The sequence below is a fragment of the Carassius auratus genome, chromosome 49 (genome assembly GCF_003368295.1).
Source record: "Carassius auratus strain Wakin chromosome 49, ASM336829v1, whole genome shotgun sequence".
In the NCBI taxonomy this organism is placed as follows: Eukaryota; Metazoa; Chordata; class Actinopteri; order Cypriniformes; family Cyprinidae; genus Carassius; species Carassius auratus.
This window is the reverse complement of record NC_039291.1, coordinates 10,542,872-10,558,830: the sequence shown is the minus strand read 5'-3', so window position 1 is coordinate 10,558,830 and position 15,959 is coordinate 10,542,872. Positions and strand designations below refer to the sequence as shown.

Below are 15,959 nucleotides of genomic sequence, written 5' to 3'. Positions count from 1 at the left end.
TTATTAGCTGATTGAACTCTGACGGCACCCATTCACTGCAGAGGATCCGTTAGTGAGCAAGTGATGTGATCTTGTAACAAATTTCTCCAAATCTGTACTTATGAAGAAACAAACTTATCTACATTTTGGATGCCCTGAGGGTGTTTAAAACTTAATTTATGGGTGAACTGTTCCTTTATATTGAAAGCTGATTGAATGGGTTTAGATGTGAGTGAAATGGATAACTAAATATCTTCGAATTTAATAATATAGCTATTAGCTCTCCATGAAATAAAACACCATGAAATATCAATTTAACACATCCTTGCTGAATAAAAGTATTGATTTTATTTTTAAAGAAAGAAAAAAAATTACTGACCCCAAATTACTGACCAGTAGTGTATATTGTTATTACTAAATATTTATATTTTAAAAACATAGATTCTTCTTTTTTTGTTTGTTTGTTTTATTACTTTTTATTCATCAAAGTATCCTAAAAAAGTACCACATTTTCTGAAAAAATATTAAGCAGCAGAACTGTTTCCAACTTTGATAATGAATCATCATATTAGAATGATTTCTAAAGGATCATGTGATAATGATCCTAAAAATTCAGCTTTGCATCACAGAAATAAATTATAATTTAAAGTATAATACATTTAAAAACAATTATTTTAAATTGTAATAATATATCACAATATTACATTTATTTCTGTATTTTTGATCAAATAAATACAGGCTTGATGAGCAGAAGAAACTTCTTTCAAAAACATTTAAAATAGTAATGTTTCCAAACTATGGGTCTGTACTGTATATATATATATATATATATATATATATATATATATATATATATATATAAATTTTTTTTAGCTAAAGTAGATCCGGATGGCTATGGTGACCTCAGAACCTAACAATGAAAAATACAAATTTTAGCATAGTTGCCATTCTTCTTATGATTTAGCAAGTACATCAGGTGTCATGAGAAGTGTTCCTGGTTCCGGATGACCTAATTAATGCAGCCTAACAATCCTTAAACCGATTTGAATTATAGAAATGTGATAGTGTGTTACGTGTAAGTCAGGTTAAAGAGATGAGTCTTTAGTCTAAATTTAAATCTAGAGTGTGTCTGCCTACTAAACAATACTAGGTAGATTGTTCCAGAGTAAAAAATAGTGCAAAATAAGTAAAAAATCTGCCACCTGCAGTTGATTTGAAATGGGATTATCAATGGTCAGAGTTTTGAGATTGCAGAGGATGTAAAGGACTATAATGTGATAAGAGCTCACTCAAGTACTGAGGAACTAAACCGTTCAGGGCTTTATAAGTAATAAGCAAGATTTTAAAAATGTATTCGATGTTCAATAAGGAGCCAGTACAGTGATGACAGAACTAATATGGTCATACAGTACTTACTGGTTCTAGTAAGAACTCTGCATATGGACCAATCTGGTTTATTAAGCACGCAGAGCAACCACTCAATAAAGCGTTACAATAATCTAACCTCAAGGTCATGAACGCATGAATTAACCGCATTTGACATTGAGAGCATAGGTCATAATTGCTGGAAAAAATGTGGTTTTACAAATGCTAGAAACATGGGTTTCAAAGGAAGCATTGTTATCAAATAGCACACCCAGATTCCTAACTGATGACAAAGAATTGACAGAGCAGCGATCAAGTTTTAGACAGTCTAGCTGAATCCCAAATGATGCACTATACACTATACACAAAGTACTACTGCACTATGTATACTCAACCAAGTAGTGTATGAATTATATAAGGTTATTTTGTCATTCATAATCAGAGTCTGATAGCCCCTCCCCCTTCTCTATGTAATTTAAGCTGCAAAAGTTGAGTGCATGAAGTGTCCAACATCCAGGTGTGTAAAGTACACTTTTTTTTCTTTTTGGAATTTTGAGTGTGAACACACTGCTCAAACTTTTTATACTGCAAATCGTCACAGAATGGTGCATAAGTACGTGATTTGGGACACATATTAAAGAATACCCAACACGTGTTACTCGTAGTTTTGAATGGGCAAAAATGCAACAGTCAATATGGCAGCTCTGTTGAAGGAAGCCCGCCTTCTGAATAAAAGAGCCAATCGATAATCAGTATAAGTCATCACATCACTGCAGCTGACATTAAAACAGAGCAGATTTGTTTTTATAAATCTTCTAAACAACAACAACAGAAATATATAGAGAGAGAAATAGAACCATGATAAAACAAACATACAAACAAACAAAATGTCTCAATATTGAGACACAATGAGAGGATAAGATGACTATCAATAGTAGGTAACACTTTACAATAAGGTTCAAATAGAAACAGTCAGTGTTTTGTAACTTTATTTGAGCAAAAGAAAAAAAAACATTTATGAGACAGTTCCTGTCAGATTTCATTGGTGGTTTCAAATAATAAATGTAATCGTAAGCTCAGCGAACAGTTTTGGAGAGTTTGATGTTTCCCAATTCAAAGGGTGCACGTGCATACTCGAGAGGCGTTTCAAAGATCCAAGTGACATGACTTGCCTTAAATGGACTTTGTTATTATATGTAGGTTATTACATGCAAAGGTTTTTGGTCCATAAATTAAAACCTCATTTTCTTTTCTGAAATTAGCAATACTTTCTAACTTTATATATCAACTATGCATTTCTTTCGTTTTGTGTATGTATTCCATTAGTTCAGGTGCATGTCTACATAAAACCAAAAACATAATTTTGTCTGATATAATTCTTTCCCTGCACATTTTCAAGAGATAACCACATTGATTTAAAAATAAATTCATTTCAACAATTATGTTCATAACATATGTCAAGGCTTATTGACATATGGGTATTGCACATGTCCCAGTGATAGAGTTACTTTACATCTGTAAAACAATTTTAAAGTGTCGCCTACAGCTCACCGCTTTATATATAAACCTACAACCATAGACATATAAATAACTAGACGCCTCATTGGCCACTCTGAGCCGTTGCTCCAATACGTCAACGCGTCCAATGAGGCGTCTAGCTATTTATATATCTATGGCTACAACAACAACCCCCTCAATAAATCAGGAAGTCAGGAAGTGACGTTAAATTACGTGCGCATTGCGTGAACATTGTGTGTCTTGCGGACAGGTGTTGCCAGATTGGGCGGTTTTGAATTTGATTGTGCGGGTACAAATAGGCTCAAGTATCCGACAGAATTTGGGCTGGTTTAGGTCAGTTTGGCGGTTTTCACACATATAAATTGTATAGGCTAACTGGCTAAAAACAACCCCAAGTGTGCATATACTGCATCCACACAGTCATCACGTTATAAACACAAGCACACTGCAGTGTGAAGGCGCTGATGCTGATGTGGACGTCGGGGTCGTACTTTTAGGCAATCGCTAGGGATCTGCAGACAGACGTGGGGCTTCATGATTGACGGGATTTAGCGCGATAATTTTAAATGTATGAACTGTATGAGCGATCATGATGCCTCTCAAAACGTTAATTAACCTACACCTGTTGTGGGAGAGATGACACGAAGGCTCTACACTGCATCTCCAAAATGACAGCATTGTGGAATTATCTATGAATGACGACACAATTTCGATTGTCTAATGTTTGCATCAACATCAAGTGTGAAATACATAGTTACGTTGCTTTTTTCCTTTCACTTATATACTTTTTTTGCATTTAAATTCTGACTGTTGACACTGAAAATTATGCTTTTGTTTTTTCGAGGGTATCGAAAAAAATATTTTAATATATTTAAATATTATTTGATTGACGTTTTGACGATGACTTCTTGCATATTTTAACCATATTTGGTAGTTCTCTTTATTATAATTGCCCTGATTTGATCAATGGGAAATTTATCTAACGTTATTAATTAGTTTGTCGTCATTATTTTGTTTTACGGAGTTAAAATGGCTCTTAACAACCTTGACTGACATATTCTATCACATTATTTTGACAGTTAAAGTTTTGGGCGGTTTTTGTTGGAGTGGGCGGGGTTTTGCGATGTTCGTTTATTACAATCTGGCAACACTAGTGCGGCGTTAGCTTTTACCGGGGTGCTTGCAGCAGCTACTAGCGAGCGCATGTTGAAAACATTAAAGACACAAAATTCGATTTCAGGTTCTGACAACTAGACGCACACGAGATCATTTAAAGGAACAGTTTTGACATTTCAAAGTAAGTACTTTGTGTTTCAGTACGCCGTTGTGTTTTTTTTTATTTTTTATAAATTAGCAGGAAGGCCTGCAGTTGACAGCTCGATGATAATGTCACGCGCTATCACTGAACTTCATGACATGCTTTGGGTTTATAAATAAGTTTACATGCACATTACTAATGTGGTTAAATCTAGAAAGATCCGTACTGTAGACCAGAGATTGTGGGCTTTGGTCCTGGAGGGCCACTCTCCTGCAGTTTAGCTTCAACCCTGAAAAACCCCGGGAAAAAATGCGTTGCCTAACCGCATCCTGAAGACCTTGATTAGCTGGTTCAGGTGTGTTTGATTAGGGTTGGAGCTAAACTTTGCTGGAATACCAGTCCTCCAGGATCAAGGTTTCCCATAGACCGTCACCTTGCAGATAACTTTTTACCGATTTGGAGGAAATTCATATACTTTGGTATTTTATGTAATATGAAGGTCTGCCTAGGAATGGTATGATCTGAATATAGTTTTTTTGTGCTAAGGCTTGTTTTCTATTAATTATTAATCTATAAAATGAGAAAGTCAATAATAATGGACGAATTATATTTCTGCACCACGTGCATGTGAACAGGAAATGCTTAATTTGACCTTCAAGTGTTCTCCAATGAGTGCGGAATACATATTTTTGCTTTCTATTTATATATTAACTTATTAACTACTTTACAGATAACAAATAAAAAAATAATTATGTTGGTATTCGTCCTTGCTGTAAAATGTAACTTCCTTGTAACCATGTGTTCGGGAAATGAGAATAACATTTAAATCGTTATTTAGTAGTTTTGTTATTTCTTAGTGCTCTGAAAGGATTGGTTTGTAACCTGATTTACAATGGAGATGATTATGGAACAGCTTCAATATTAGTATATAATGCTGGTTGTGACAAGCACATGGTTTTCATCATTCACAGTGCTCTCTGGGTATTTGACCAAGTCCTGAGAGAACAGATCTTCATCCATGTTTATTCAAACTTGAACTGCATTTATGCTTGCAGAGCTCAACAATAAGGTGATTCAATTAATTGGGGCCGAAATATTGATATCACATATCTAACAAAGTACTTTTTTCTTTACCTCAGTATCCGCTCTGTTATAATATCCCTTCGCTTGCAGAATAAATGAATCGGGGCTGACTTTTTTGCAATGAGAAGATTGCAATTTCAAACGTGTATGTGTGTATCTGGTTTCCTGTTCAAGATTGTTTTGTGTTGAAACATGAGAAAAGCTGGTTTGTGTTCAGGAACCTTGTATTCTTTCGGCTAGATTGGGTGTCATCAACGACACAATTGAAAATAAGACAAATGTCGTGTAGCTTTTCATTAATCTCATCTTACTCAATCATTAGACCTTTGGTGTTATTTTTTCAAGTCTTAGCCGATAAATTTTCAAGTGACAGTGCATGCCGTTGTACTGTTGCAAGACTTAAAAAAAAAAGCCGCCAATTGTTCTGTTGGGTGAATCAGACGGAAGTTCCTCTAAGCGTGCACACAAACATTTCCTTAAATTATGCAACACACTTTTTTTTTTTTTAATCAAACATAAGTTTATTCATAGGAATGTAGAATAAGGAAACGATATAATATACCTCAAAATGTCACTATGGGGAAATCTGTCCAGCAACACAACTGTTTTGATGAACAGTTTTGATTACTTATATTTTCAAAACATAGTATTTTTTTTTTCAGTTTGGTATTTTTTGCTATAGCTTCCTTTGTTTAGTGTAAATCATTTAATGGGTCACTAGATTAGTGAATGTTTGTGGTTCACATCACATTATCAACATAATATAATCTCCATATTGATTTTTATCCACTGCTAACTACCAGTGGAGCCACTATAGAGGGCGGGGGTTTTGGGCGGAGATCAACTAATCAAAAGTCTACTACTTTTTTTCAGTGGATAAAAACATTTTTGGACTTTGAACAAGGAGGGCTGTGTTTATGAATTCAGAGGCTTCAAAAAGAGCACTTCGTCCAAGCAGGTTCTTGTGATAAACTGTGTGTTGCTAAAGATATTTAATATCTCTACCATTTCAGATTCCATGGCAGGAACAATTAATCAGGCCAGAATGAAGTTTTCAAAAATAGTAAGTTCTGTTTTTGACAAACTTGTTGTCTTTAAACATCTTTGATATTTTAAGTACAATACTTAATACTTTAAATATATACTGTATATATTTCTCTGGAACTTGGAGCCTACTTTTTCCCCCCTCTGTTAATAGGTAAACAGTAGCTCGTATACCCAGTTCAATCGATCTCAGAATCCTGATGGAGAGAGCAGCCGCGTGGAGGTCAAGATTTCTGCAGATGGTGAGGAGGAAATGGATGGAACAGAACTAGGACCCATGCAAAATGACACGTACACAAGAACCAGTCATTCTAGGCCATGGAACAGGTGGAGGATTCTGGTTTGGGTTGGTGGAGTGCTGGTCATCTTTATTGTAGGTGAGGTATTTTTTTGATTGCGGTTTATTCAGTTTTTTACTCTAGGTGAATGAATATCATGCAGTCATTATTATGTAATAATGGACCCTATGAAATCAGTTTTATTTATTCTTAAATTCTGTACTTTCATATTTAAATAGCTTTTTTTGCATGTGACAGTTTGATTGAATTCATTACTGAAAAGGATCCATTCTGTCCTCATTGTGGAATTCATAGTGCCATGTAAATATAAAGAAACACAAATTAGAATATAGATACGAGTAGAATTTTATTAATTTTTTTTATGTAGAAGAGATATTAAATTGGTTGCCAGGGACAATGGTCAGTAAAAAAAAAAAAAATGTTTGACCCCTGTGAGTGATCAAACAAAATCAGGTTTTTCAATGAGCCATTTCTACTGCTCATGTGAGAAACGACACTCATAGTTTTCCTTTTACATTTTCCATGTCTCAGGTTTACTCGTCGGATTCTCTGCACACCATGAGTCTGAGTCAGCTCCCTGCCCTTCGAGAGTTCCACCTATTCAAGAAGTTCTGCCAAATTATCCACCTTCTTTGGATTGGAGTGACCTTGTTAAACTTCTGAATGATAAACTGTCCTCTAAAGACATTGAAGATAGATTAAGGTAACTGTAAATGATCTAATATTATTGCTCATTGTGCGTTTTAAACATTAAAACAATTGTGATTGCTTAACTTAAAGTACACACATCTGTTATTGAACTTCTCTGATTTTCTCTTCCTCTTCCATCAAGCGAGTTATCCCAGAGTGACCGTAGAGCAGGATCATTTGCAGATAACAAGTTAGCTGATAAGATCCATAATTTTTTCACGGAACAGAAAATGGACCCCTGGGTTGATGAACACTTTGTGAAGCTACAGTATCCTGACAAGTCAGTATCAGCTACATTACAGCAAAATAAAACCTCTCAAAACACCTTTGTAACGGCATAGCAGAAGTCTCAAACAGCTCCGAACACCTTAGCGCTGGCATAGCAACATTCTAAAATTCATATAACACACTAAAACCACACTGAATACAATAAAAAAAACAAGTAGTAACACTAATTTGCACATAACACACTAAAAACATCTCTGAACACAGTAAAAATCTAAAGCCAAAAGTATACTTCAGAATTTTTTATGTGTACACACGCAACCTTTCAAAGTCCAATATCTGCTCTATTTTTCCCCAGACATTATAACCTATAAAAATGTCTTTGTACTCTTTTAAACTAAAGTTATGAATAAATTTTTTCGTGTCTCTACAGTTTTGTTTTTGTTGTTGTTCTGTCTCTAGTTTAGTTTTCTACTGTTAAACAATGGCCCAGGCCATTGATTCCACCTTGTAGAACAATGGATTAGTGCAAAAACGAATTAAATGTGCATGTGAGACCTGCACATACAAAGTACGCGTGGTGACAAATATCTTGTGGTGCGCATACTATTCTAATGATGAAATTCACCTCACACGTACAAGTGAATTATACTTTGGGTTTAATACAGCTTATTAACAAGTGCATAACAGAGCTAAAAACCACTCTGAACACCAATAAAAGCTGCATAGTGATACACTAGAGAATGCAAAATATGCCTAAACCCTCTCTGAACACAATAAAACATGGGTACGTTAACAAATACATTGCACTCTAAAACCTCTCTGAAGACCCTAAACCCCACACGACAACATGCTAAAAACCACATTGAACACCTTTGCAAATAAAATCATGGTTTTTACTCTTTCTTTGGATATGTTATTTGTAATTTGGACTGTATTTAACTCTAACAGGTCCAAACCCAACAAAGTGGAATTTGGGTCAGTGAGTATCCGTCCAAATGGGTTCTTGGCTTACAGTGAAACAGGACGTAAAGAGGTGAGCCTTCCGCTTTCCCTGCTGGAAACACTTGTATTTCTGTCTTTTTCTTTTGTTAGTCAGCCTACTTTGTAATTATTTTTACAGGGCAGACTGGTGTACGCCAACTATGGTCAGCTTTCTGACTTTGAGACTGTGCAGAATGAAACATACAGACTGAGTCTAAATGGATCTGTTGTACTGATGAGAGCTGGAAACATCAGCATGGCACAGAAGGTGATTTATGAGTAATGGATAAAAAAGTTCATCTTCCTTCTGACTATATACAGTATTTTTTTTTTCTTAGACACTCATGACCATTTGTGTCCAATTTTATTAATAGTAACAGTCTGGTACTTTTTGCTAGTGCTGATCAAATTATGTTTGTCACCATTGTAGGTTATGAATGCAGCTAAAATGGGTGCCATAGCAGCTCTGATCTACCCAGACCCAGCTGACTATGAAATAATGTCTGAGGATACTGATCTCTATGGTCATGTAAGTTATGCCAAAGAATACTATTCATATGTTTGAGTTGAGTTTGATGATTGTTTTTTATTGATATATTAATCACAATCCAAACAAAGATGCTTGGAAGCATTTGAATTCGATTTTAGTTAAATTTTTACATTTGATGCAAAAAAAAAAGGATGAGCTGACTAGTTTTGTGAAATTATGCTAAGTAAAACATCTGCACGAAGAAAAAAAAGCAGATGTGCTAAATCAAAAAGCAAAATCATTCTCTGCCAGCAGGTGGCGCTTATGGAACAGCAGCAATATGGTGTTTCCTTGGTTACCACTATACACAGTGATTTAATAAACAGTACTTTAATATGCATTATACGAGATGAAAAGAAAATATAATCTTAAACTTTTCTAAATACAGTCAGTTCCCCTTTAGAGACACATTCATATAAACTCCCACCACCAACTGTTTTGAGATATGTTTAACATCTCAGCCAATTTGAATCGTCTCATATTTGCATGGTATTTGAACCAGCTTGTGGTGCATTGTTACATCCCTACTCATATGATTCATTAAAAATCACTACCTGTGACAGTAAAAAATAAAGCAAGCACATTCATTTACATATTCCGGTCCTTAATTACAGGTCCACCTTGGATCAGGTGATCCTTACACCCCAGGATTCCCATCTTTTAATCACACACAGTTTCCTCCTGCCAAGTCCTCTGGTCTTCCTGGAATACTCGCCCAAACCATCACTGCTAACAAAGCACGTGAAATCTTTAAGTATGTTATAGGTTTTGGTTTACCTTGATAATTAAAAATAAAAATAAAATACTGTTTTGAAAAACAGAAAGCTTAATTGGTATTCTCAAATTTCTCACAGAAATATGGGAGGAGATGATGCCCCAATTAGTTTTAAGGGTCAGCTCCCCACATACAAGTTGGGAAGCGAGAATGACCGCATAACCGTAGAAGTCAATAATAATCTTGCCCACACTAAGATCCATAATGTGTTTGGAGTCATCAAAGGATACGTGGACCCTGGTGAGTTTGTGCTTTTTGCTCAAATCCATTTATAGAACAAAATGTCTGTGATCTAACTGTGGTGGTGTGAATCCGGCAGATCGTTATGTTGTGATTGGAGCGCAAAGGGACTCCTTGAGCTTGGGATATGCCAAGTCTACAGTTGGCACTACTCTTCTGCTGGAGCTTGCGAAGGTTTTCACTGAGTTGAAGAAAGGTATGTCTTTACGCACCTGTGTTTTCAAATAGAGTCTGAGGGTGTATTGTTGTGGCATACACTCACTCCTCATCCTCATCATCATAGAGGGTTTCAGACCCAAAAGAAGCATTGTGTTTGCCAGCTGGACTGCAGGGGATTTTGGTAACGTCGGAGTTACTGAATGGCTTGAGGTTTGTGTGCTGATGTCATCTGTGCTTGGCTTGAATAATTACACATGGTTTGAATTGAAATGCAAGTTTTGTAATGTGCTGTCTTTTGCTATTTAGGGATACTGGGCATCACTGGACAGAAAAGCCTTTACTTACATCAGTTTAGATGGTGTTGTTACTGGTAAGTTTACTGTGTTCAAGTGACAAATATTTATTATAAACTTTTGCTCATCCATTTACAATTTGTTTTGTAAATGACAAAAAAATGACTTGTATATTTACAAGGGATGTCACGATAAATTAATAATGTGTTATGGTACTAAATGGTATCTCTTATTCTTAGCTAAGACTTTTCCTCCTCCTCCTCTTCCTCTTCTTTGTCTGGCATAAAATTATATTCAGCACATCTTGCACCTCTTGTATATGGGGTGTTACAACTGAAAATTCATAACCATATGATTGAACTAGGCAGTCATATTTTACTGGTTAAAGGGGGGGTGAAATGCTCGTTTTCACTCAACATCATGTTAATCTTGAGTACCTATAGAGTAGTACTGCATCCTTCATAACTCCAAAAAGTCTTTAGTTTTATTATTTTCATAAGAGAAAGATAGTCTGTACCATTTTTTCCCGGAAAAACACGAGCGGCTGAAGGCATGACGTGTGGGCGGAGCTAAAGAATCACGAGCGCCAGTAGGCTTTTGCGTTGTCAGCGTCTGGAAGCTGTGACATTACCCTGAGGAAAAAACCATCATCCAAAACAAACCATGGCTAATAGTCAGATTCAGCCGTATATTTATGATCCAGAATATGAAATTGAACAAGAGCAGCATCAGCAACGACTACAGCAGGACGTCTCTAGTATGTATTGAAACTGTATATATTTGCTTAGTGGTTTTGGAAAATGACTAAGTTCCACTTTATGTCGTCTTTTTTTTTTTTTTTTTTTTTTTTTTTTTTTTTTTAAGCTGTACATGTGGAAAGTGCAGTTTGATGGCAACATCGCATGTTGTTTACTTGATGTGCTTACTGGCCGATAGCTAAGTTAACAACACAGAGATATTTGAAGCAGTTTTACTCGCTGCATGCGGTTCCAACACACCATTGTGACCCTTTTTCGTTGGGACTGCATTATCCTTAATAAATAAACGATATGCAAATCCGGCGTCAAACTGGGCCTTGTTTGTAAAACAAGCATCTTCGAAATGCAGGGAACAAACAAAAACACTTGCACAACTCCGTTGATGCTCTGTAAAAATAAACTCCATCCACTGGTCCCTTAATGCTGTTTTTTTTTTTTTTTTTTTTTAATCTGTGCAGGGTTGTCTTGCCCTGGCAACCAAAAACACACTTCTTTTGTGACATTTCGCTCTCGCTCTGATCAGTGATTGTCTATGCATGAAATAGCATTTCACCCCCCTTTTAATAACTTCACATCTGAATTTCCAATCATTATTAAAATGCAAATAGTCATACAATGTGTGAAAACAAGTATGTGTGCCCAATTTTGTGAAAATTGGCCCATATATTTCTTAGGTCTGGCCCATTATGACTAATAGATAAATAAACGCAGGTAACTCTTTACAATAAGTTCATATTAGTTAATGTATTAACTAACATGAACAAACAATGAAAAACAAATTACAGTATTTATTAATCTTTGTTAATGTTAGTTAATTTAAATACAGTTGTTCATTTTTAGTTCATGTTTGTTCACAGTGCATTGAAGGTGCATTGTGTAATATTTACAAAGATCTATTGACAAGAATGCAAAATAATATAATAAAGATCTTACTTAAACCATTATATTTTAATGACATTACATTCAGTGATTTCTATCTACTGTACATATACCATGGGTTGCATTACATGGAAGTCGTACGGCAACCCGTACATTAATATTCGCAATAACATTGATTTATTGAAAATGTATTATGCATTAGTAAAAGTTCAAATTAACATTAACTAAGATTAATAAATGCTGTAGAAGAACTGTTCATTCTTAGTTCATGTTACCTAAGTTGTCTTCTAATGATCCTTATTGTAAAGTGTTACCTAAATGCATATAAATTATCGATGTTGTGCCTGTTCAGATTTGCATGTATTTGTTCATTAAACCCTTCCATATCAAATGGTCATTCCAAGATTTTGACTTTGCTGTAAAAACACATCATGTTTGAAGAGATACATGGCACTTTTATCACTTCATCCTTCATTTTAAAATTAAATTTAAATCTGTTATGTTTGCATTAACAAAAGTACATATTAGTGCCTGTGTACCTATGAAATTTGGTGGTGCGCATGTAGTGGTTCGAGTTTCCACTCATTCCATTTCCACTCCTGTTTCCTGCTTTTCTCCCTATTCTTTAAAAATCTTATGCATTTCTCTTTAATCTACAGGTGCAGGTCACTTTAGAGCTTCTGCTAGTCCTTTGTTGCACACCCTTCTGAAGAAGACCGTGCTAAAGGTCAATAGTTCAAGTTCAGGCCTTCTACAGGAATTTGAGTAAGTCTGCTTTGATTTGTTTTAATGATGGAAATATCTGTATAATCATGATTGTTTCTGTGGTAATATGATATACATGAATCTGTTTTCGTGCTCAGTCTGAAAACCATGCAGATGGATGATGGCGCATATCCTTTTCTGGCCATGTCTGGAATCCCATCCGTGTCTTTTAGTTTTGTCTCTCCTCCAGTAAGTGTTTCATCTGCCTGTCAGTTTAATAAAATAATAATAATTCTTATAATCATGGCGCATACTCCACAAGCCATTTCATTATAATTCAAGCTCAAGGGCTTTATGAGTCTGACAGCTCAAAATGTTGCTTTGTTCATAAGTGTCTTATACAGAGTCATCCAAATGTTTGCATGCTCATTTAATGATGTTCTTCCACTAGGCCTCTGCTAAAGAGTTTTTTGGAACAAATCTGGATGATAAAACTCACTTAGACAGCATCACCAATAAGAAAGTGGTTGAGTTGTCAGTGCTTGCTGCTCAGGTTGCTGGGCAAATGGCCCTCCGGCTCGTCCATGACCACATCCTCAAACTAGATGTTAGCAAGTATTCTGATGTCATCACAGACCATGTGAGCGCCATCATCCAGCGCGTTGATGTCCTCAAAAAGAACAACGTAATGCTTTTTGTCTTATGAATTATGTCTTTGCAATAAATAAAAAAATACAGTTGAAACTCTTGAACTAAAATAAACTAACCTAACTTCATTGTCTCTCAATGTTCTTTTCACAGGTTAGTAAAACTGAGTCTTTGTCAACGAAGTGGCTGAATGCTGCAAAAAGCTCCTACAGTCAAGCCGCATCCTCCCTTAATACTGACATACGGAATACCGACCTGAATGATATGGAGATGTGTCGCATCATCAATAACCGCATAATGAAGGTGAAGTTATTCTCTTGGTCTTTCTAGGCTCGTCTTGTATCTTTGCTCAATGCATATTGGCCAAGTTCTCATGTTTTTGTTTTCTTCATCTTTTAAGGTGGAGAAAAATTTTCTCTCTCCTTACGTTTCTTTGAGAGATGTCCCGTTCCGCCACATTTTCTTTGGTAATGGGTGGCAAACCACCACAGACCTGGAAAAGTACTTTGGTGATGTATATGAAATGAAGACAAGCTTCGACATAGACCAGGTCTTAAACAAGTTCGCTCTACTCACCTGGACCATCCAGGGCTGTGCCAATGACCTGGCTGGAGATATCTGGTCTTTGGACAACGAGATCTAGTGTTTATCACTGTTGCATCAACCAAATTGTCATTGATTTTGCTTGAAAATGTTTCTAGATACACAAGTATAATTGTGTCACTATGAAGTATATCTGAATTATACGATCTTTAATTATATTACGAACTACGGTAACTAGCTCTGGAAATTATTTTAAGGTGCATGTGACGTTAAATTTGTCCTTTCTAATCCATGACACCATTATCAATTTGCACATGTACGTACTGAGTAAATCTTGTCCTCGGTCACTACTTGGGAGTTTTAGTTCCTTTCACACCTTGTGTAAAACCCCAACTCAGCCTCTGTGACCAAACGAGGACCATAATATATTTATTTCTTATTTATTTATCAGTGACAGTGTTCACTATAAAAGACACTTTTTTTTATTATTTTTGTATTATCGGAAGCAGTGACTTCCATAATTGTGACTGTTATACTGTCAGTTCTTAAAAGCAGCATCTGCTAAAGGAAATACATGTTACCAACAGCTGGCATTAGAAATGTCTCTTGTTACAGGTGCTCGAGGAAGTACGGTAAGCTCTAAAGCACCTGTTGTAATATTACGAAGCAGTTCCTCTGTATTTTTGAAGCAAAGCCCTAAATTGGCAAAATGTGAAATTTTGAATAATGTTTTTTTTTACAGATATCCTTGTATTAAAGTATCTTTTTTGTTCTTCTTGATCTGATACAATGTAAAAAATTGGCAAGGCTAGTTTCCCTTTTGATCAAATACATGTACTCAAGCATATTTGTGACAACAGCATTTCTATGTAACATTTATATTTCTATTCTAAATCCATTATCGGGAGCAGTGTCTTCCATAATGTGGAGTGTTAGTAGGTAGTTTTTGCCTACCGATGTGTATATATCGAGGACAGTGATCCTCATATTTCACTGTAGGGTGGATCAAATTATCGGGTACAGTGTTTCCCATAGTTTATGTAAATATTTATTTTTCATTATCCTGTTTTTGTGTGGCTTATTTCCTCCTTTGTTACTATTAAAAACTGTAATCTGTGTAACTGTTGAGGATGATTGTTACATCTAGTCATGACATCTAGTCGTGTTTTGTTTTTCATTGTCAGTTTCTTTCAATGTTTCAATGAGTTCTTGTTTCAGATTTCACTTTTCTGGCCTGTTTGTGCTTTTAATTTTTTTTTTCTATATTATGTTTTACTTTTGGTTGCTTATTTCTGTATCTGTTCTTTTTTTCTTTAAGGCAGGCGTTAAAAAAGAGGATGTGGTCATATTCCATAATTATTAGGATATGGTGTGAATTTAGCTTACTGCTTATTATATATAATGGTTTCATGTTTGTACACATTTCAGACAAAGTTTTTGGTGGGGGGATTTTTCAAGTGTATTGCATGCTAGGCTGCAAAAGACAACATACAAGTCTTTTTTTTTTTCTCTCATTGTGGCACTTACCAGAAAGTTACGGAATGTGTTTGGTCTTTCATAGCATGTAGAATTGTGCATGAAATAAATGTAAACGTCACAGATTGTTAAAACAAGGCAAATTATCTGTTTCAAGCAGAATGTAATGGCTAAATAAATTACTATATGATTCTCAACTTAAGAATGAGTGCTTCTAGAAAAGCAGTGTTTGATTTACTAAATTCATATGAATCAAAATAAATAGCACAGACATTCAAATATGTCTAGATGTTTTGTGGTTAAAACCTTTGATTGCTATTGATTGTTAAACCTGTTGTTTTTATCCAATATCTGTTGACCTTTGTTCTGTAATAAACTCTGGTGTAAAAAGAATGTTTATTGTTGTGTAAGACTACTAATATCTTCTTACCTCACAAGACACTTTACGGGATTTGGAACCAGTGTTAATTTCGTTGACTAAATATTTTCGTCATTATTTTCGTAACGAA

General features: G+C 35.3%; 1 protein-coding gene across 1 annotated transcript; it reads left to right on the top strand.

Moving 5' to 3' along the window:
* Positions 1-4,005: 4,005 nt before the first annotated feature.
* Positions 4,006-15,843, top strand: LOC113066175 (transferrin receptor protein 1-like). The gene is made up of 18 exons (XM_026237902.1): positions 4,006-4,159; positions 6,217-6,266; positions 6,402-6,624; positions 7,078-7,249; positions 7,379-7,516; positions 8,413-8,497; positions 8,585-8,713; positions 8,876-8,974; positions 9,589-9,728; positions 9,829-9,989; positions 10,069-10,185; positions 10,273-10,358; positions 10,455-10,518; positions 12,738-12,843; positions 12,942-13,032; positions 13,235-13,468; positions 13,585-13,734; positions 13,832-15,843. The coding sequence occupies exons 2-18, from the start codon at positions 6,222-6,224 to the stop codon at positions 14,072-14,074; spliced, it is 2,283 nt and encodes a 760-aa protein (XP_026093687.1). The 5' UTR covers positions 4,006-4,159; positions 6,217-6,221; the 3' UTR covers positions 14,075-15,843.
* Positions 15,844-15,959: the final 116 nt, after the last annotated feature.

Excerpts from the sequence above, each read along its gene's own strand:
- LOC113066175 (XM_026237902.1), top strand. The coding sequence starts at position 6,222 with ATGGCAGGAACAATTAATCAGGCCAGAATGAAGTTTTCAAAAATA. Across the intron at positions 7,517-8,412 it reads AAGCTACAGTATCCTGACAA|GTCCAAACCCAACAAAGTGG; the intron begins GTCAGTATCAGC and ends TAACTCTAACAG. Across the intron at positions 8,975-9,588 it reads ATACTGATCTCTATGGTCAT|GTCCACCTTGGATCAGGTGA; the intron begins GTAAGTTATGCC and ends CCTTAATTACAG.